This window comes from Hemibagrus wyckioides, linkage group LG16 (genome assembly GCF_019097595.1).
Source record: "Hemibagrus wyckioides isolate EC202008001 linkage group LG16, SWU_Hwy_1.0, whole genome shotgun sequence".
Taxonomy (NCBI): Eukaryota; Metazoa; Chordata; class Actinopteri; order Siluriformes; family Bagridae; genus Hemibagrus; species Hemibagrus wyckioides.
In genome coordinates, this window is record NC_080725.1 from 23,820,578 (window position 1) to 23,841,128 (window position 20,551).

Genomic DNA, 20,551 nt, shown 5'->3' on the forward strand with positions numbered 1-20,551 from the left:
TCATCACACCACTCAGATCATCACATTAATCAGATCATCACATCACTCAGATCATCACACCAATCAGATCATCACACCAATCAGATCATCACATTAATCAGATCATCACACCACTCAGATCATCACATTAATCAGATCATCACACCACTCAGATCATCACATTAATCAGATCATCACATCACTCAGATCATCACACCACTCAGATCATCACACCACTCAGATCATCACATTAATCAGATCATCACACCACTCAGATCATCACACCACTCAGATCATCACACCACTCAGATCATCACATTAATCAGATCATCACACCACTCAGATCATCACATTAATCAGATCATCACACCACTCAGATCATCACACCAATCAGATCATCACATCACTCAGATCATCACACCACTCAGATCATCACAATAATCAGATCATCACACCACTCAGATCATCACATTAATCAGATCATCACACCACTCAGATCATCACATTAATCAGATCATCACACCACTCAGATAATCACACCAATCAGATCATCACATCACTCAGATCATCACACCACTCAGATCATCACATTAATCAGATCATCACACCACTCAGATCATCACATTAATCAGATCATCACATCACTCAGATCATCACACCACTCAGATCATCACATTAATCAGATCATCACACCACTCAGATCATCACACCACTCAGATCATCACACCAATCAGATCATCACATTAATCAGATCATCACACCACTCAGATCATCACATTAATCAGATCATCACACCACTCAGATCATCACACCACTCAGATCATCACACCACTCAGATCATCACATCACTCAGATCATCACACCACTCAGATCATCACAATAATCAGATCATCACATCACTCAGATCATCACATTAATCAGATCATCACACCACTCAGATCATCACACCAATCAGATCATCACACCACTCAGATCATCACACCAATCAGATCATCACACCAATCAGATCATCACACCAATCAGATCATCACATCACTCAGATCATCACACCACTCAGATCATCACACCACTCAGATCATCACACCAATCAGATCATCACACCAATCAGATCATCACATCACTCAGATCATCACATTAATCAGATCATCACACCACTCAGATCATCACACCACTCAGATCATCACACCACTCAGATCATCACACCAATCAGATCATCACACCAATCAGATCATCACATCACTCAGATCATCACACCAATCAGATCATCACATTAATCAGATCATCACACCACTCAGATCATCACATTAATCAGATCATCACACCACTCAGATCATCACATTAATCAGATCATCACACCACTCAGATCATCACATTAATCAGATCATCACATCACTCAGATCATCACACCACTCAGATCATCACACCACTCAGATCATCACATTAATCAGATCACACCACTCAGATCATCACATCACTCAGATCATCACACCACTCAGATCATCACATTAATCAGATCATCACACCACTCAGATCATCACATTAATCAGATCATCACACCACTCAGATCATCACACCAATCAGATCATCACATCACTCAGATCATCACACCACTCAGATCATCACAATAATCAGATCATCACATTAATCAGATCATCACACCACTCAGATCATCACACCAATCAGATCATCACACCACTCAGATCATCACATTAATCAGATCATCACATCACTCAGATCATCACACCACTCAGATCATCACACCACTCAGATCATCACACCACTCAGATCATCACATTAATCAGATCATCACACCACTCAGATCATCACACCACTCAGATCATCACACCAATCAGATCATCACATTAATCAGATCATCACACCACTCAGATCATCACACCACTCAGATCATCACATTAATCAGATCATCACATTAATCAGATCATCACATTAATCAGATCATCACACCACTCAGATCATCACATTAATCAGATCATCACACCACTCAGATCATCACACCACTCAGATCATCACATCACTCAGATCATCACACCACTCAGATCATCACAATAATCAGATCATCACATCACTCAGATCATCACATTAATCAGATCATCACACCACTCAGATCATCACACCACTCAGATCATCACACCAATCAGATCATCACACCACTCAGATCATCACACCACTCAGATCATCACATCACTCAGATCATCACACCACTCAGATCATCACATTAATCAGATCATCACATCACTCAGATCATCACATTAATCAGATCATCACACCACTCAGATCATCACACCACTCAGATCATCACACCACTCAGATCATCACACCACTCAGATCATCACATTAATCAGATCATCACACCACTCAGATCATCACACCACTCAGATCATCACATCACTCAGATCATCACACCACTCAGATCATCACACCACTCAGATCATCACATCACTCAGATCATCACATTAATCAGATCATCACACCACTCAGATCATCAGACCACTCAGATCATCACATTAATCAGATCATCACACCACTCAGATCATCACATTAATCAGATCATCACACCACTCAGATCATCACACCACTCAGATCATCACATTAATCAGATCATCACATTAATCAGATCATCACATTAATCAGATCATCACATTAATCAGATCATCACACCACTCAGATCATCACATTAATCAGATCATCACACCACTCAGATCATCACACCACTCAGATCATCACATCACTCAGATCATCACACCACTCAGATCATCACAATAATCAGATCATCACATCACTCAGATCATCACATTAATCAGATCATCACACCACTCAGATCATCACACCAATCAGATCATCACACCACTCAGATCATCACATCACTCAGATCATCACATTAATCAGATCATCATACCACTCAGATCATCACATCACTCAGATCATCACATCACTCAGATCATCACACCACTCAGATCATCACAATAATCAGATCATCACATCACTCAGATCATCACATCACTCAGATCATCACACCAATCAGATCATCACACCACTCAGATCATCACAATAATCAGATCATCACATCACTCAGATCATCACATTAATCAGATCATCACACCACTCAGATCATCACATCACTCAGATCATCACACCAATCAGATCATCACACCAATCAGATCATCACATCACTCAGATCATCACATCACTCAGATCATCACACCACTCAGATCATCACAATAATCAGATCATCACATCACTCAGATCATCACATTAATCAGATCATCACATCACTCAGATCATCACACCACTCAGATCATCACACCACTCAGATCATCACATCACTCAGATCATCACACCACTCAGATCATCACATTAATCAGATCATCACATCACTCAGATCATCACACCACTCAGATCATCACATCACTCAGATCATCACATTAATCAGATCATCACACCACTCAGATCATCACACCACTCAGATCATCACACCACTCAGATCATCACACCACTCAGATCATCACATTAATCAGATCATCACACCACTCAGATCATCACATTAATCAGATCATCACACCACTCAGATCATCACACCACTCAGATCATCACACCACTCAGATCATCACATTAATCAGATCATCACACCACTCAGATCATCACACCACTCAGATCATCACATTAATCAGATCATCACATCACTCAGATCATCACACCACTCAGATCATCACATCACTCAGATCATCAACCACACAGATCATCACATTAATCAGATCATCACATTACTCAGATCATCACATTAATCAGATCATCACACCACTCAGATCATCACATTAATCAGATCATCACACCACTCAGATCATCACATTAATCAGATCATCACATCACTCAGATCATCACACCAATCAGATCATCACACCACTCAGATCATCACACCACTCAGATCATCACACCACTCAGATCATCACATCACTCAGATCATCACACCACTCAGATCATCACATTAATCAGATCATCACACCACTCAGATCATCACACCACTCAGATCATCACATCACTCAGATCATCACACCACTCAGATCATCACATTAATCAGATCATCACATCACTCAGATCATCACATTAATCAGATCATCACACCACTCAGATCATCACACCACTCAGATCATCACACCACTCAGATCATCACACCACTCAGATCATCACATTAATCAGATCATCACACCACTCAGATCATCACACCACTCAGATCATCACATTAGTCAGATCATCACACCACTCAGATCATCACACCACTCAGATCATCACATCACTCAGATCATCACACCACTCAGATCATCACACCACTCAGATCATCACATCACTCAGATCATCACATTAATCAGATCATCACACCACTCAGATCATCAGACCACTCAGATCATCACATTAATCAGATCATCACATTAATCAGATCATCACATTAATCAGATCATCACATTAATCAGATCATCACACCACTCAGATCATCACATTAATCAGATCATCACACCACTCAGATCATCACACCACTCAGATCATCACATCACTCAGATCATCACAATAATCAGATCATCACATCACTCAGATCATCACATTAATCAGATCATCACACCACTCAGATCATCACACCAATCAGATCATCACACCACTCAGATCATCACATCACTCAGATCATCACATTAATCAGATCATACCACTCAGATCATCACATCACTCAGATCATCACATCACTCAGATCATCACACCACTCAGATCATCACAATAATCAGATCATCACATCACTCAGATCATCACATCACTCAGATCATCACACCAATCAGATCATCACACCACTCAGATCATCACAATAATCAGATCATCACATCACTCAGATCATCACATTAATCAGATCATCACACCACTCAGATCATCACATCACTCAGATCATCACACCAATCAGATCATCACACCAATCAGATCATCACATCACTCAGATCATCACATCACTCAGATCATCACACCACTCAGATCATCACAATAATCAGATCATCACATCACTCAGATCATCACATTAATCAGATCATCACATCACTCAGATCATCACACCACTCAGATCATCACACCACTCAGATCATCACATCACTCAGATCATCACACCACTCAGATCATCACATTAATCAGATCATCACATCACTCAGATCATCACACCACTCAGATCATCACATCACTCAGATCATCACATTAATCAGATCATCACACCACTCAGATCATCACACCACTCAGATCATCACACCACTCAGATCATCACATTAATCAGATCATCACACCACTCAGATCATCACATTAATCAGATCATCACACCACTCAGATCATCACACCACTCAGATCATCACACCACTCAGATCATCACATTAATCAGATCATCACACCACTCAGATCATCACACCACTCAGATCATCACATTAATCAGATCATCACATCACTCAGATCATCACACCACTCAGATCATCACATCACTCAGATCATCACACCACACAGATCATCACATTAATCAGATCATCACATTAATCAGATCATCACACCACTCAGATCATCACATTAATCAGATCATCACACCACTCAGATCATCACATTAATCAGATCATCACATCACTCAGATCATCACACCAATCAGATCATCACACCAATCAGATCATCACACCACTCAGATCATCACATTAATCAGATCATCACATCACTCAGATCATCACACCAATCAGATCATCACACCAATCAGATCATCACATTAATCAGATCATCACACCACTCAGATCATCACATTAATCAGATCATCACACCACTCAGATCATCACATTAATCAGATCATCACATCACTCAGATCATCACACCACTCAGATCATCACACCACTCAGATCATCACATTAATCAGATCATCACACCACTCAGATCATCACACCACTCAGATCATCACACCACTCAGATCATCACATTAATCAGATCATCACACCACTCAGATCATCACATTAATCAGATCATCACACCACTCAGATCATCACACCAATCAGATCATCACATCACTCAGATCATCACACCACTCAGATCATCACACCAATCAGATCATCACATCACTCAGATCATCACACCACTCAGATCATCACAATAATCAGATCATCACACCACTCAGATCATCACATTAATCAGATCATCACACCACTCAGATCATCACATTAATCAGATCATCACACCACTCAGATCATCACACCAATCAGATCATCACATCACTCAGATCATCACACCACTCAGATCATCACATTAATCAGATCATCACACCACTCAGATCATCACATTAATCAGATCATCACATCACTCAGATCATCACACCACTCAGATCATCACATTAATCAGATCATCACACCACTCAGATCATCACACCACTCAGATCATCACACCAATCAGATCATCACATTAATCAGATCATCACACCACTCAGATCATCACACCACTCAGATCATCACACCACTCAGATCATCACATCACTCAGATCATCACACCACTCAGATCATCACAATAATCAGATCATCACATCACTCAGATCATCACATTACTCAGATCATCACACCAATCAGATCATCACACCAATCAGATCATCACACCAATCAGATCATCACATCACTCAGATCATCACACCAATCAGATCATCACACCACTCAGATCATCACACCAATCAGATCATCACACCAATCAGATCATCACACCAATCAGATCATCACACCACTCAGATCATCACACCAATCAGATCATCACACCACTCAGATCATCACACCAATCAGATCATCACACCAATCAGATCATCACACCAATCAGATCATCACATCACTCAGATCATCACATTAATCAGATCATCACACCACTCAGATCATCACACCACTCAGATCATCACACCACTCAGATCATCACACCAATCAGATCATCACATCACTCAGATCATCACACCAATCAGATCATCACACCAATCAGATCATCACATTAATCAGATCATCACACCACTCAGATCATCACATTAATCAGATCATCACACCACTCAGATCATCACATTAATCAGATCATCACATCACTCAGATCATCACACCACTCAGATCATCACACCACTCAGATCATCACATTAATCAGATCATCACACCACTCAGATCATCACACCACTCAGATCATCACATTAATCAGATCATCACATCACTCAGATCATCACACCAATCAGATCATCACATCACTCAGATCATCACACCACTCAGATCATCACAATAATCAGATCATCACATTAATCAGATCATCACACCACTCAGATCATCACACCAATCAGATCATCACATCACTCAGATCATCACACCACTCAGATCATCACATTAATCAGATCATCACACCACTCAGATCATCACATTAATCAGATCATCACACCACTCAGATCATCACACCACTCAGATCATCACATCACTCAGATCATCACACCAATCAGATCATCACACCAATCAGATCATCACACCAATCAGATCATCACATCACTCAGATCATCACACCAATCAGATCATCACACCACTCAGATCATCACACCACTCAGATCATCACACCAATCAGATCATCACACCACTCAGATCATCACACCACTCAGATCATCACACCAATCAGATCATCACACCAATCAGATCATCACACCACTCAGATCATCACACCAATCAGATCATCACACCAATCAGATCATCACACCAATCAGATCATCACATCACTCAGATCATCACATTAATCAGATCATCACACCACTCAGATCATCACACCACTCAGATCATCACACCACTCAGATCATCACACCACTCAGATCATCACACCAATCAGATCATCACATCACTCAGATCATCACACCAATCAGATCATCACACCAATCAGATCATCACATTAATCAGATCATCACACCACTCAGATCATCACATTAATCAGATCACACCACTCAGATCATCACATTAATCAGATCATCACATCACTCAGATCATCACACCACTCAGATCATCACACCACTCAGATCATCACATTAATCAGATCATCACACCACTCAGATCATCACATCACTCAGATCATCACACCACTCAGATCATCACATTAATCAGATCATCACACCACTCAGATCATCACATTAATCAGATCATCACACCACTCAGATCATCACACCACTCAGATCATCACATCACTCAGATCATCACACCACTCAGATCATCACAATAATCAGATCATCACATTAATCAGATCATCACACCACTCAGATCATCACACCAATCAGATCATCACATCACTCAGATCATCACACCACTCAGATCATCACATTAATCAGATCATCACACCACTCAGATCATCACACCAATCAGATCATCACATCACTCAGATCATCACACCACTCAGATCATCACAATAATCAGATCATCACATTAATCAGATCATCACATCACTCAGATCATCACACCACTCAGATCATCACACCACTCAGATCATCACATTAATCAGATCATCACACCACTCAGATCATCACACCACTCAGATCATCACACCACTCAGATCATCACATTAATCAGATCATCACACCACTCAGATCATCACACCACTCAGATCATCACATTAATCAGATCATCACATTAATCAGATCATCACATTAATCAGATCATCACATTAATCAGATCATCACACCACTCAGATCATCACATTAATCAGATCATCACACCACTCAGATCATCACACCACTCAGATCATCACATCACTCAGATCATCACACCACTCAGATCATCACAATAATCAGATCATCACATCACTCAGATCATCACATTAATCAGATCATCACACCACTCAGATCATCACACCACTCAGATCATCACACCACTCAGATCATCACACCACTCAGATCATCACACCACTCAGATCATCACATCACTCAGATCATCACACCACTCAGATCATCACATTAATCAGATCATCACATCACTCAGATCATCACACCACTCAGATCATCACACCACTCAGATCATCACACCACTCAGATCATCACACCACTCAGATCATCACATCACTCAGATCATCACACCAATCAGATCATCACATTAATCAGATCATCACACCACTCAGATCATCACACTACTCAGATCATCACATTAATCAGATCATCACATTAATCAGATCATCACACCACTCAGATCATCACATTAATCAGATCATCACACCACTCAGATCATCACATTAATCAGATCATCACACCACTCAGATCATCACACCACTCAGATCATCACACCACTCAGATCATCACATTAATCAGATCATCACACCACTCAGATCATCACACCACTCAGATCATCACATTAGTCAGATCATCACACCACTCAGATCATCACACCACTCAGATCATCACATCACTCAGATCATCACACCACTCAGATCATCACACCACTCAGATCATCACATCACTCAGATCATCACATTAATCAGATCATCACACCACTCAGATCACACCACTCAGATCATCACATTAATCAGATCATCACACCACTCAGATCATCACATTAATCAGATCATCACACCACTCAGATCATCACACCACTCAGATCATCACATTAATCAGATCATCACATTAATCAGATCATCACATTAATCAGATCATCACACCACTCAGATCATCACATTAATCAGATCATCACACCACTCAGATCATCACACCACTCAGATCATCACATCACTCAGATCATCACACCACTCAGATCATCACAATAATCAGATCATCACATCACTCAGATCATCACATTAATCAGATCATCACACCACTCAGATCATCACACCAATCAGATCATCACACCACTCAGATCATCACACCACTCAGATCATCACACCACTCAGATCATCACATCACTCAGATCATCACACCACTCAGATCATCACAATAATCAGATCATCACATCACTCAGATCATCACATTACTCAGATCATCACACCACTCAGATCATCACACCAATCAGATCATCACACCAATCAGATCATCACATCACTCAGATCATCACACCAATCAGATCATCACACCACTCAGATCATCACACCACTCAGATCATCACAATAATCAGATCATCACAATAATCAGATCATCACACCACTCAGATCATCACACCAATCAGATCATCACACCACTCAGATCATCACACCACTCAGATCATCACACCACTCAGATCATCACACCACTCAGATCATCACATCACTCAGATCATCACACCACTCAGATCATCACATTAATCAGATCATCACATTACTCAGATCATCACATTAATCAGATCATCACACCACTCAGATCATCACACCAATCAGATCATCACATTAATCAGATCATCACATCACTCAGATCATCACACCACTCAGATCATCACATCACTCAGATCATCACACCACTCAGATCATCACAATAATCAGATCATCACAATAATCAGATCATCACACCACTCAGATCATCACAATAATCAGATCATCACAATAATCAGATCATCACACCACTCAGATCATCACACCAATCAGATCATCACACCAATCAGATCATCACACCACTCAGATCATCACACCACTCAGATCATCACACCACTCAGATCATCACAATAATCAGATCATCACACCAATCAGATCATCACATTAATCAGATCATCACATTAATCAGATCACTGAAAAACAACATGATTAATTCTGTGTGGAAAAGAAAGAGTGAAGTGAAATGTGGTTGTTGATGTTAGTGTTTGTTTTCTCTCTAGTGAAGGTTTTATTTCTCTCGTCTCTCACAGATTGTTAGAGAAGAGACAGGAAAACCAACTTCAAAATCAGCAGCGACAGGAACCGGTAAAGAACCAAATCTCAGAAAATCAATAAAGTGCTCAATGTGTTAATGTTAATGACCGAGTGCTTAAGGTCTGAACATCTGAAATGGATTCATTCAGGTGGAGCAAGAACTTCAGGCTGCTCAGTGGAAAGGAATAAGAAGTTCCAGATCTGTTCAGGAAGCCAATGTGAGTAAACAAATGAAATGCAGTGTTCATCATGTGATGGAGAGTAAAATTAAATTAAACAGATTTAATGTGTGTGTGTGTGCAGGATGCAGCAGCTGTCATCTCTCAGCGTGCCATCAATCCCAAAGACATTTTTAGTCAAAAAGAAACAAACTTCTTCACTAACAGAGCCTCTGCTTTACAACCAGGCAAGAGCAGCACAGCACAGTGCTTATAACATCATTAAGAACAGTCACAGGGTGTATTTAATATTCACTTCAGTGGCTTTCCATGATGTTTTTGAGAATGACTTCAGAGTGTCACACGGCGGCGCTGGACTCAAGCTGGTACCAGAAACCTGCGCTAAAAATCAGAAGAAAAGTCAGAACCGAGTCTAACTGTGATAGTTCAAAGGCCGGCAGTGTGAAAGGCATTTAAAGTGTTTGTTACAAAATTACACACAGACAACAGCAAACAAATCCAAATAAGAGCCACAAGGGCAGTCAATAAACAGGCAGAGAAATCCAACAGCACGGTAAAGACAGACCAAGAGGCAAACAAATCCATAAAACAGAAAGCAGGTCAAATCCAACAATAGCAGGCGATGAAAACGGCTCTCTATGAAGCAAAAGCTAACAATATTTCACACTGATACGCTGCACGAGCACGGGATAACTGACCATACACCCAGAAGTGAGCTTGACCCCGGTAGAGCAAATTTACAGAAAGGGCTCCCTCTGGGGGGCAGGAGGTGGAGTCGCAGACGGGACCGTTACAAACCGAGACACACCCTGTTTTACACAAACTCCACCCCCATGTGCATGTTTTTATTTGTATAGAGAGTTTGACAGTAAACATTTTACAGACATTTTATTCTTTATAGAAATATGTAAATACAGAATATAAAAGTTTTATTTCCTTGTTCCAGTCATGTTAACTCTCACAACTAACTAACTAGATGTGTTATGCTGCTGCTGGAGGGCAAGTACAGAGACTCTGAGTCTCTCAGAACCTAGAGATAGATACACACACAAACACAGAGATCTTAAGGAACATGCTGCGGCTGCAGGGTAATGCCGAGCCTGGGGATTAAGTTAGGATAAAGCATTACGCAGATGGGCAAAGAGGTGGACAGGCCAGAGTGAGGGTCAAATTTCATGACAGTCGATGACATTCTTGTTATCAGATGGTTTGAGATTATCAGAGACTGCTGATCTGCTGGGATTTTCACACTCTACAGTCTCTGATGTCTGGTGACAGAATGGTGTGAAAAACAAAAAACAATAACTCAAATACTCTTTACACCTGTGATGATATCGATTTTTTTTAAATCTTCAGCTGTCCAATTTGGATGAGTCTGTGTCCATGTTCTTGTCCGACAGCAGTGGAACCTAACGTGGTCATCTGCTGTTGTTGCTGACATACCTCACACACCTCAGGGTTTCTTGGTGTGTTGTGCAGTTGTCTCATCACAGGTGTAAAGAGTGACCGTATGAGTTAGTAAATTCTTCCTGCCGCCAGTCCCATCATTCCTCTCTGATTTCTCAACAACAATTCATTTTTCCACCCATAGCACTATCTCTTACTCAATGTTTTTTGTTTTTCACACCATTCTAAATAAACTCTAGAGACTGTAGTGTGTGAAAGATCAGTTTCTGAAAACCGAACCTTCGATCAACATGTCACGGAGATTTTTCTTCGTTCTGCTTTTTGATGTGAACTGAAACTCCTGACCCATATCTGTATGATTTTACACATAGTGCTGCTGCCACATGATTGTCTGGTTGAATAACTGCAGGAACGTGCATGTGTACAGGTATTCCTAATACAGTGCAGAGTGCGTGTGTATTTTAGCTCATCTGGAATTAAGCCAGATGTCTTTGTAAATTTTTACACGTGTGTCATGAGGCTGAAAGAGACGTCTACAGAATTCTAACATCATCCCATCATCCTATGTTGTCTCTATATTCACTGGCGAGTGAACTGTGCTACACATATGTAAGGTACCACGTGAGCCGAGTGTTCAGGGAGCGGTGTTTATTGTGTCAGTGTCAGTGAGCAGAGCTGAGCGCTGAATAAATGAATTAATTATTCCTTATAGTCTAATGATAGCAATGTCATTTAATTTTAGTCATAGTGATGATTTAATTATTTTTTAATTGATTTCCAAATGTCCAGTGTTAATCAAATAAACCTGAACTGAATTGTTAAAGAAAATCATATTCATGTCACTAACATTTCCCTCCTGTGTGTAAAATATTCAGCATTTAATGAAAAGAAACAGCTGAAAGAAAACATCTACGACACAGTTCCATCAAATCACAGAGTCTATGAGGAGGCAAGTAGTATTATACACACAAACACACACACACACACAGACACACACACTCCTGTTTACACACCTCCAGATGTCAATGGTGTGACATCATCTGGAGGTTTAATATTGAATTCATGGGAAGAAGTGCAGTGACAATCAGCACAAACCAGACAGGAGCAGAGACGTGGAGCTGGAGGTCAGAGACGTTTATACTGACACCTGCTGTGCTTCTAATTGTATGTGTGTGTATGTGTGTGTGTGTGTATCTTTGTAAGGTGGGAGACAACAGGTCAGCAGGTAAACAGTCGTCTGGTCTTCAGGACACTCGCTACGCTAAAGCGCTGTATGATTATCAGGCAGGTGAGGAGCTACTGTTATGGTTTTACAAATAATCCACACAAAACATAACACTTTCAGGTACTTAAACATTAAATGTGTGTACATCCTGAAACAAACACAAGGTAAAATAGGGAGAAGACGACATTTTAAAATAACGATGAAAAGATCTTTTAGATCTTTTCCCTCTGTAGACTCCGAACAACTGATTCTCAGCAAGATTCTTCCTGGATATTTGAAGAATCTGTCAAATAATGTTTAGATGTTTACGATTCATTTCAATTCTTTACCCAGATTCATTAACATTAAGTTAAATACACTGGAGCAGAAATTCTGAAGGACATGGGATGAAAATGAAGCACAATTTACTCTACATTATTTCATCATTTTGTAATCGCTGAAGTCCTCCAAGCTTTCCATCTTCCAAGTTCAAGATTCAATTAAAGATTCAAAGTTCTAACATTCATTTATCGTTCCTCTAACATTCATCTAGATTTATCTAATGTTCAGCTAATGTTTATCTAACTTTCCTTTAAAGTTGTTTTAGTCATTTTATCTACTGCTCATCTAGCTTTATTGGAATGCAGGCATGTAAAGCATCATGAAAGCTAAACATGGTCTCTTTCTTTTCTCAGCTGATGACACTGAGATCACCTTTGACCCTGGTGACATCATCACTGTTGTGGAGATGGCAGATGAAGGCTGGTGGCACGGTTACGGGCCTGGTGGCCATTATGGGATGTTTCCTGCTAATTACGTGGAGCTCATTTAAATATTTAAATTGCACTTATATGTTTAATCTATTCCTCCAAAACCCTGATGGTTTGATGGTTCTGAGCAGAAGGTGTTGAGTTACACAGCCATGAACACGCTACATGTGTGTAATTAACATGTTTCTCACTTTAACTGTTCAATTGGGTTCCTTTAAAAACTTTCCTGAGATTACAAATATTTACAATAAACTGCTAAAGTACTGTGTTTGGATTCATTGTTTTAGAAAACACACACACATTAAATCAGTAAAGTAAATGGTACATGGTGTGTAAGGCAGTACTTTATTAATGATCTAGATCAGCTGTAGCGCCGCAGCTAAACGTCTTTGACTAGATTTGGGGTAGATTTGAAGTAAAGAGCTTGTCTTAATCCTGAATATACTACACTTTTGTACTTTTGCACAGATTAGCCTTGCCTCGGTGTTTATGAATGAACTTAATAAGTGAATGATTTTAATAATCTAATAAACCACTATCTGCCCTTTCTGAAGATAAAGAGGAATGACAGCAGCGGTGTTAGAGGAGTGTAAACTCATTCAGTACACACTTCTTATTAAATAATTATGTAGATTAAGATAGGGGCGGGACTATTAGAGATTGACGTGGTTAAAAAACACACACAGACGTTACCGACACTATCTATGAGTAAGACGTCCCTTGTATGCGCCAGTCCTCAACCGCCATTTGCGTCATCAGTGTGCGTCCTGTGCAGTTGGAGTAGAAGCAGAAGGAAAATGGCTGCAAGGTTACTGCGCGCTGCAGTGCGGGCCTCGGCTCTGTGCCGCGTTTCTTCCACTCCTGTCCTCAGCAGGGGGATGGCGGCTGGAGGTGAGCGGATTAATAACCACTATTTCATTAATATTGGGTTTGATTGATTATTTATCTTCGATAGACAGACGCGCTTGTAAACAGGCCAAGGACACGGAATGGCGTCGTGAGGATCCTCTCTGAGAGAGACACTCTTCACTCAATAACCCCTTCAACTACACTCTCTTTATTTACTATTGAACACTTTCATTCTGTTTGTTCTTTAAAAGCTCCTGGACTTAATCAGTGTTTTCATAACGTTATTATCTCATAGGATTGACTTTATAACGCTTCCTCACGCGGATATCAGTGCTTCCGGGAAATAATTTTCATTTTCTTTATATCTCTGTTTTACAGCTTTTATCTCATTCTTTTAACCGCTTTTATTTTAGGTTTAAGCTTTTATTTTCTTTATTTATCTGACAACTGATGCGTTCTTTAATGCTTAAGGAAGGATATTTGATCACTCTTAAGATGTGGGAATGCATTGTGTTCCTGTCGATAAAAAAAAGAACATTTCCGTGTTAAAGGTCACTCTGGGGGTCAGCAGTGCAGGGACTGGAACGCACAATGACCCGAGACTTGACCCTTGAAACATTGCTCTGCTCATTCTGGTGCTGAGTCTCATGCACTGACTTAAGTCTTTCTTTTTTTTTTTTGTCTTTGTGCTGCAGTGCTTTTGGGAAAACTCAGCAGAATTATAATTATAAATGTGTGGACAGTTCAGGGAGCTTGTGTGTCCTTAAACAGGAAAAAAAGAACCTGAATTTTTTTTTTTTGAAGTTTAAGTTGTAGCTGTCTTTATGAAACCTGTTTCTGTGCAGTTAGATGTGTGTGTGTGTGTGTGTGTGTGTGTGTGTGTGTGTGTGTGTGTGTGTGTGTGTGACCTTCAGGCATTCCCACTGATGAGCAGCAGGCCACTGGGCTAGAGAAAAAAATCCTGACGTCCTTTAAAGCCGGCGCGGTACGAGTGGTTAAAGTAGCTCACTTTGAAAACCCTGATTGATGCTGACATGCTGGTTGTGTGTTAATTGTGCGTTTGATGCTTGCAGGACCCGTACAGTGTGTTGAAGCCAAAGCAGTATGCTGGCTCTAAAGAGGACCCGCACATCGTCCCCTCCATCAACAAGAAGCGTATCGTCGGCTGTGTCTGTACGTCTGCGTTTAGCTAATTGTTATCTTCATTGTCATGTGGCATTTGTGTTTGTATTAACTGTGTATGTGTTGTAGGTGAGGAGGACAACACGGCCATCGTGTGGTTTTGGCTGCACGAAGGAGAACCTCAGCGCTGTCCGTCCTGCGGCTCGCACTACAAACTTGTTCCTCACGAACTTCCTCATTGAGACTCTGTAGACCTTCAGCTCGGTTTTTCTCTTCTGTGTTAATTAACATAACCTTCATACAAACAGAACTGCTGCAGTTACACCTCTGACTGTACCGGGTGTGTGTGTGTGTGTAATACCAGTTAATCCTAATAAACAATTTAAACCTGTGTGTGTGTGTTGGGGGTGGTAGGTGGGTGTGTAGAACACTGTCCAGAAAGTTAAGGAATGCCTGTGCACCTCATGTCATGTAACAGACATGCACCTGCTGATTGAGAGTCACATGATCATGTACTCTATTCACATTTACACGTGCAAAAATAAAACTAGATTAGTTGATCAGGTGTGTGTCTAGGAGATCCACACAGTGCACAGTTTCCTAAATGTGTGTGTGTGTGTGTGTGGTATCCCCACTATGTAGTGCAGCAGAGTGGTTATGTGGCTCTGTTATCAACAGAAGACTTTAGAATGAAGTGAGAATTTTTCTGTTGCAATTTTTATTTAATGTCTGAAAGAAACTGATTGTAGATGATTTGCTACAAACCCCCAACATGTAAAATGAATGAGATTAGAGCTGAGCTGCTTCACAAACCCCCACTGTTCCTTTTGGTCTGTAACAATGCTTAGGTAGGTGGTACGTGTTAAATTAACATTCACATGGATGGTAGGACCCATGGTTTCCCAGCAGAACATTGACCAGAGCAGGACACTACCTCTACTGGCTCGCCTTCTTCCCATAGTGCATCCTGGTGCCATGTGTTCCCCAGGTAAGAGACGCACACGCACCCGGCCATCCACGTGATGTAAAAGAAAACGTGATTCATCAGACCAGGACACCACCTTCCATTGCTCCATGTCTATTGGTGCTTTCGGTCTGTGGCTGTGTGTCCCCATACACAACAAACCATCCTGCACTGTGTATTCTGACCCCTTTCTATCAGAACCAGCATTAACTTCTTCAGCAGTTTGAGCAACAGTAGCTCGTCTGTTGGATCGGATCACACGGGTCAGCCTTCTCTCCCCACGTGCATCAATGAGCCTTGACCGCCCATGACCCTGTCTCCGGTTCACCACTGTTCCTTCCTTGGACCACTTTTGATAGATACTGACCACTGCAGACCGGGAACACCCCACAAGAGCTGCAGTTTTGGAGATGCTCTGATCCAGTGGTCTAGCCATCACAATTTGGTCCTTCATCAAACTCGCTTAATTTACTCTTGTCCATTTTTCCTGCTTCTAACATCAACTTTGTGGACAAAATGTTCATTTGCTGCCTAATATATCCCACCCACTAACAGGTGCCATGATGAGATCATCAGTCTTATTCACTTCACCTGTCACTGCTCACAGTATTATGCCTGATCAGTGTATATATTTATATAAATATATATAAATATGTTATAACACAGCAGTTGAACATAGGGATTGTATATAATGAGAGGGAAATAAAATGTCGGGATGTAAACATATCAAATAATATAGAATATAAAGGTCAGCAGAATTGGGAATACAGGGAGTGCAAATCTCAGTGAAATAAATGAATTTGAGATAATTCTATAATAATATAAACACAGCTGGAAAAATAAACCAGTTTCAGCTGAGGTACGGGTTGGTAAGATAACTAACACCGAGAATTAAATATCTCCACAGGTAAAGTGAAATAAGTGTATCTGTTTATTCTCCGTGAGTGTATTTAACACTGATATTTTGAATATAATATAATCTGTATAAATGTACATTGTTTAAAGGTTTTAATATTTATATGCCAGCTATGAAATTTCGCTTCTTCAGCCTGACGCGTTACACCCCGCCTACTAATAGGCAACGGTTCCCGTACAGAACTCTGATTGGCTGCTGAGCTGTCAATCACAGCCTGGCCTCAGCTGAGGGATGGTTGTCTTGCGCGAGTTCGGTTGACACGCAGCACATCTCTCCGGGTGTGTGCGGAGGCGCGCTCTGATTTTACATGAACACAGTTTTTATAAAATAAAATAAAAATTTGGAAACACACATAAACGCTTGTGCTGCAGAGCCGTTATGGAGTCGTATGATATTATAGCTAACCAACCCGTGGTCATCGATAATGTAAGTATGATGATGTCACCGATCCACACCCTGTTAGCACAGTTAGCGTAGCCCGCTGAATGACAATGGCTTTGTGCAGCTAGCGCTCTGCTCCAGCGGGAGTTTATTTGTATACGCTGTTTATCTACTTTATTTATTTATCACACTTGTCCTTTCTATAGCTTGAAAAGCAGGTGAATAAATATCATTTCCGCACAGTAATCATGAGCAGTCCCCTGTCCTGCGGTGTGTTTATATCGGAGCGCTAACTGCTGCTGGAAGAGGAAACTGTTAGCCGGTTAGCTGTTTAGCTAATGACAGCGGCTGTGGGGCAGAGCATTGTGTTTATTTTATTCATGTCTTTCTACGGCTCCGTGTTTATTACAGTGACTGCGAGAGATGACTGTTATTGTGGCTAAAATGGCTGGTCATTGCTTTAGACCCGCCTAACACACACACACACACACACACACACACACACGCACAATATTAACACCCAGACATTTTTCATCAGCCGGTGTGTGTGTGCGCGCGCGCTTCCTCCAGATGTGTCTTATGACTGAAGATCCAGAGTTTATGTGCCTGAAACTGAAAAACTCTTTTGTCCTAATAAATAAAATCTAACACTGACTTCTTTAAGCATTAAAGAAGCTTTTCTCAGTCACTCAGCATGTTTATTTCACTGTGTGTTATTTTATGTGGTTTATAAGTGTGTGTGTGTGTTCTCTTTAGGGTTCTGGAGTGATTAAAGCAGGGTTTGCTGGAGATCAGATTCCTAAATACTGCTTTCCCAATTAGTAAGTGATTCATTTACATCATCAGTGTACCTCTCTCAGATTTTGATGACTAATGTTTGTTATTGTTGTTGTTTTAATAGTTATAATACAAACACTACATTTTATATACTGTGTGTGTGTGTGGTTTAATAAACATTCCTGTTATGGTTCATGTGCAGTGTCGGTCGGCCCAAACACGTGCGTGTTATGGCCGGAGCACTGGAGGGAGATCTGTTCATTGGGCCCAAAGCTGAGGTTACATACTCTACACACACACACTTCACACACTGTATACACACACACTATACATACACACTCCACACACTGTATATACACACTCTACACACACACTACACACACTGTATACACACACATACACTACACACACTGTATACACACACAGTATACACACACTACACAGTGTACATACTAAACACACTGTACAAACACTCTACACACTACATAAACACACCACACACTGTACATACTAAGTACACTGTACATACACACTCTACACACTGTACATACACACTACATACTAAACACACTGTACGTACACACTACACAGTGTACATACTAAACACACTGTACAAACACTCTACACACTGTACATATACACTATACACACTACATACACACCACACACTGTACATACACTCTACACACTGTACATACACACTACATACTAAACACACTGTACGTACACACTACATAAACACACCACACACTGTACATACTAAGTACACTGTACATACACACTCTACACACTGTACATACACACTGTACATACACACTCTACACACTGTACATATACATTCTACACACTGTACATATACACTATACACACTACATACACACCACACACTGTACATACACACTCTACACACTGTACATACTAAACACACTGTACATACACACTCTACACACTGTACATACACACTGTACATATACACTATACACACTACATACACACTCTACACACTGTACATACTAAACACACTGTACATACACACTCTATACACTGTACATAAACACTCTACACACATACTACACACTACATAAACACACCACACACTGTACATACTAAACACACTGTACATACACACTCTACACACTGTACATACTAAACACACTGTAC

The 20,551-nt window shown here is 40.6% G+C and overlaps 3 protein-coding genes across 8 annotated transcripts in view; all 3 read left to right on the forward strand.

Moving 5' to 3' along the window:
* The window catches only part of LOC131366854 (trichohyalin-like), a 74,644-nt gene extending 59,579 nt beyond the window's left edge, over positions 1-15,065 (forward strand). Inside the window, exons 28-33 of one of the 5 annotated variants that reach the window (XM_058411783.1) lie at positions 10,818-10,872; positions 10,971-11,039; positions 11,125-11,227; positions 13,283-13,356; positions 13,611-13,691; positions 14,307-15,065. In XM_058411783.1, coding sequence (XP_058267766.1) covers positions 10,818-10,872; positions 10,971-11,039; positions 11,125-11,227; positions 13,283-13,356; positions 13,611-13,691; positions 14,307-14,522 — 598 coding nt within the window. In that variant the 3' untranslated portion in view covers positions 14,523-15,065. Of the gene's footprint in view, positions 1-10,817; positions 10,873-10,970; positions 11,040-11,124; positions 11,228-13,282; positions 13,357-13,610; positions 13,696-14,306 lie in introns of all 5 variants that reach the window. The other 4 variants (XM_058411782.1, XM_058411779.1, XM_058411780.1 and 1 more) reach the window with 4 other exon arrangements.
* A 46-nt stretch (positions 15,066-15,111) lies between these two features.
* LOC131366857 (cytochrome c oxidase subunit 5B, mitochondrial) lies at positions 15,112-16,743 on the forward strand. The gene is made up of 4 exons (XM_058411787.1): positions 15,112-15,272; positions 16,145-16,215; positions 16,304-16,403; positions 16,482-16,743. The coding sequence occupies exons 1-4, from the start codon at positions 15,179-15,181 to the stop codon at positions 16,592-16,594; spliced, it is 378 nt and encodes a 125-aa protein (XP_058267770.1). The 5' UTR covers positions 15,112-15,178; the 3' UTR covers positions 16,595-16,743.
* A 1,719-nt stretch (positions 16,744-18,462) lies between these two features.
* The window catches only part of actr1b (actin related protein 1B), a 16,258-nt gene continuing 14,169 nt past the window's right edge, over positions 18,463-20,551 (forward strand). For both annotated transcript variants that reach the window (XR_009206864.1, XM_058411786.1), the window contains exons 1-3: positions 18,463-18,658; positions 19,370-19,434; positions 19,593-19,668. Coding sequence is in view for 1 of the 2 variants with exons in the window: in XM_058411786.1 (XP_058267769.1) it covers positions 18,611-18,658; positions 19,370-19,434; positions 19,593-19,668 (189 nt within the window). In the remaining variant the exon portion in view is untranslated. The remainder of the gene's footprint in view (positions 18,659-19,369; positions 19,435-19,592; positions 19,669-20,551) is intronic.

What these genes read in the sequence shown, in the direction of transcription:
- LOC131366857 (XM_058411787.1), top strand. Translation starts at nt 15,179, where the DNA reads ATGGCTGCAAGGTTACTGCGCGCTGCAGTGCGGGCCTCGGCTCTGTGC. An exon ending in CAGGGGGATGGCGGCTGGAG is followed by an intron (nt 15,273 to 16,144) that starts GTGAGCGGATTA and finishes TGTGACCTTCAG; the next exon opens with GCATTCCCACTGATGAGCAG. An exon ending in CGTCCTTTAAAGCCGGCGCG is followed by an intron (nt 16,216 to 16,303) that starts GTACGAGTGGTT and finishes TGATGCTTGCAG; the next exon opens with GACCCGTACAGTGTGTTGAA.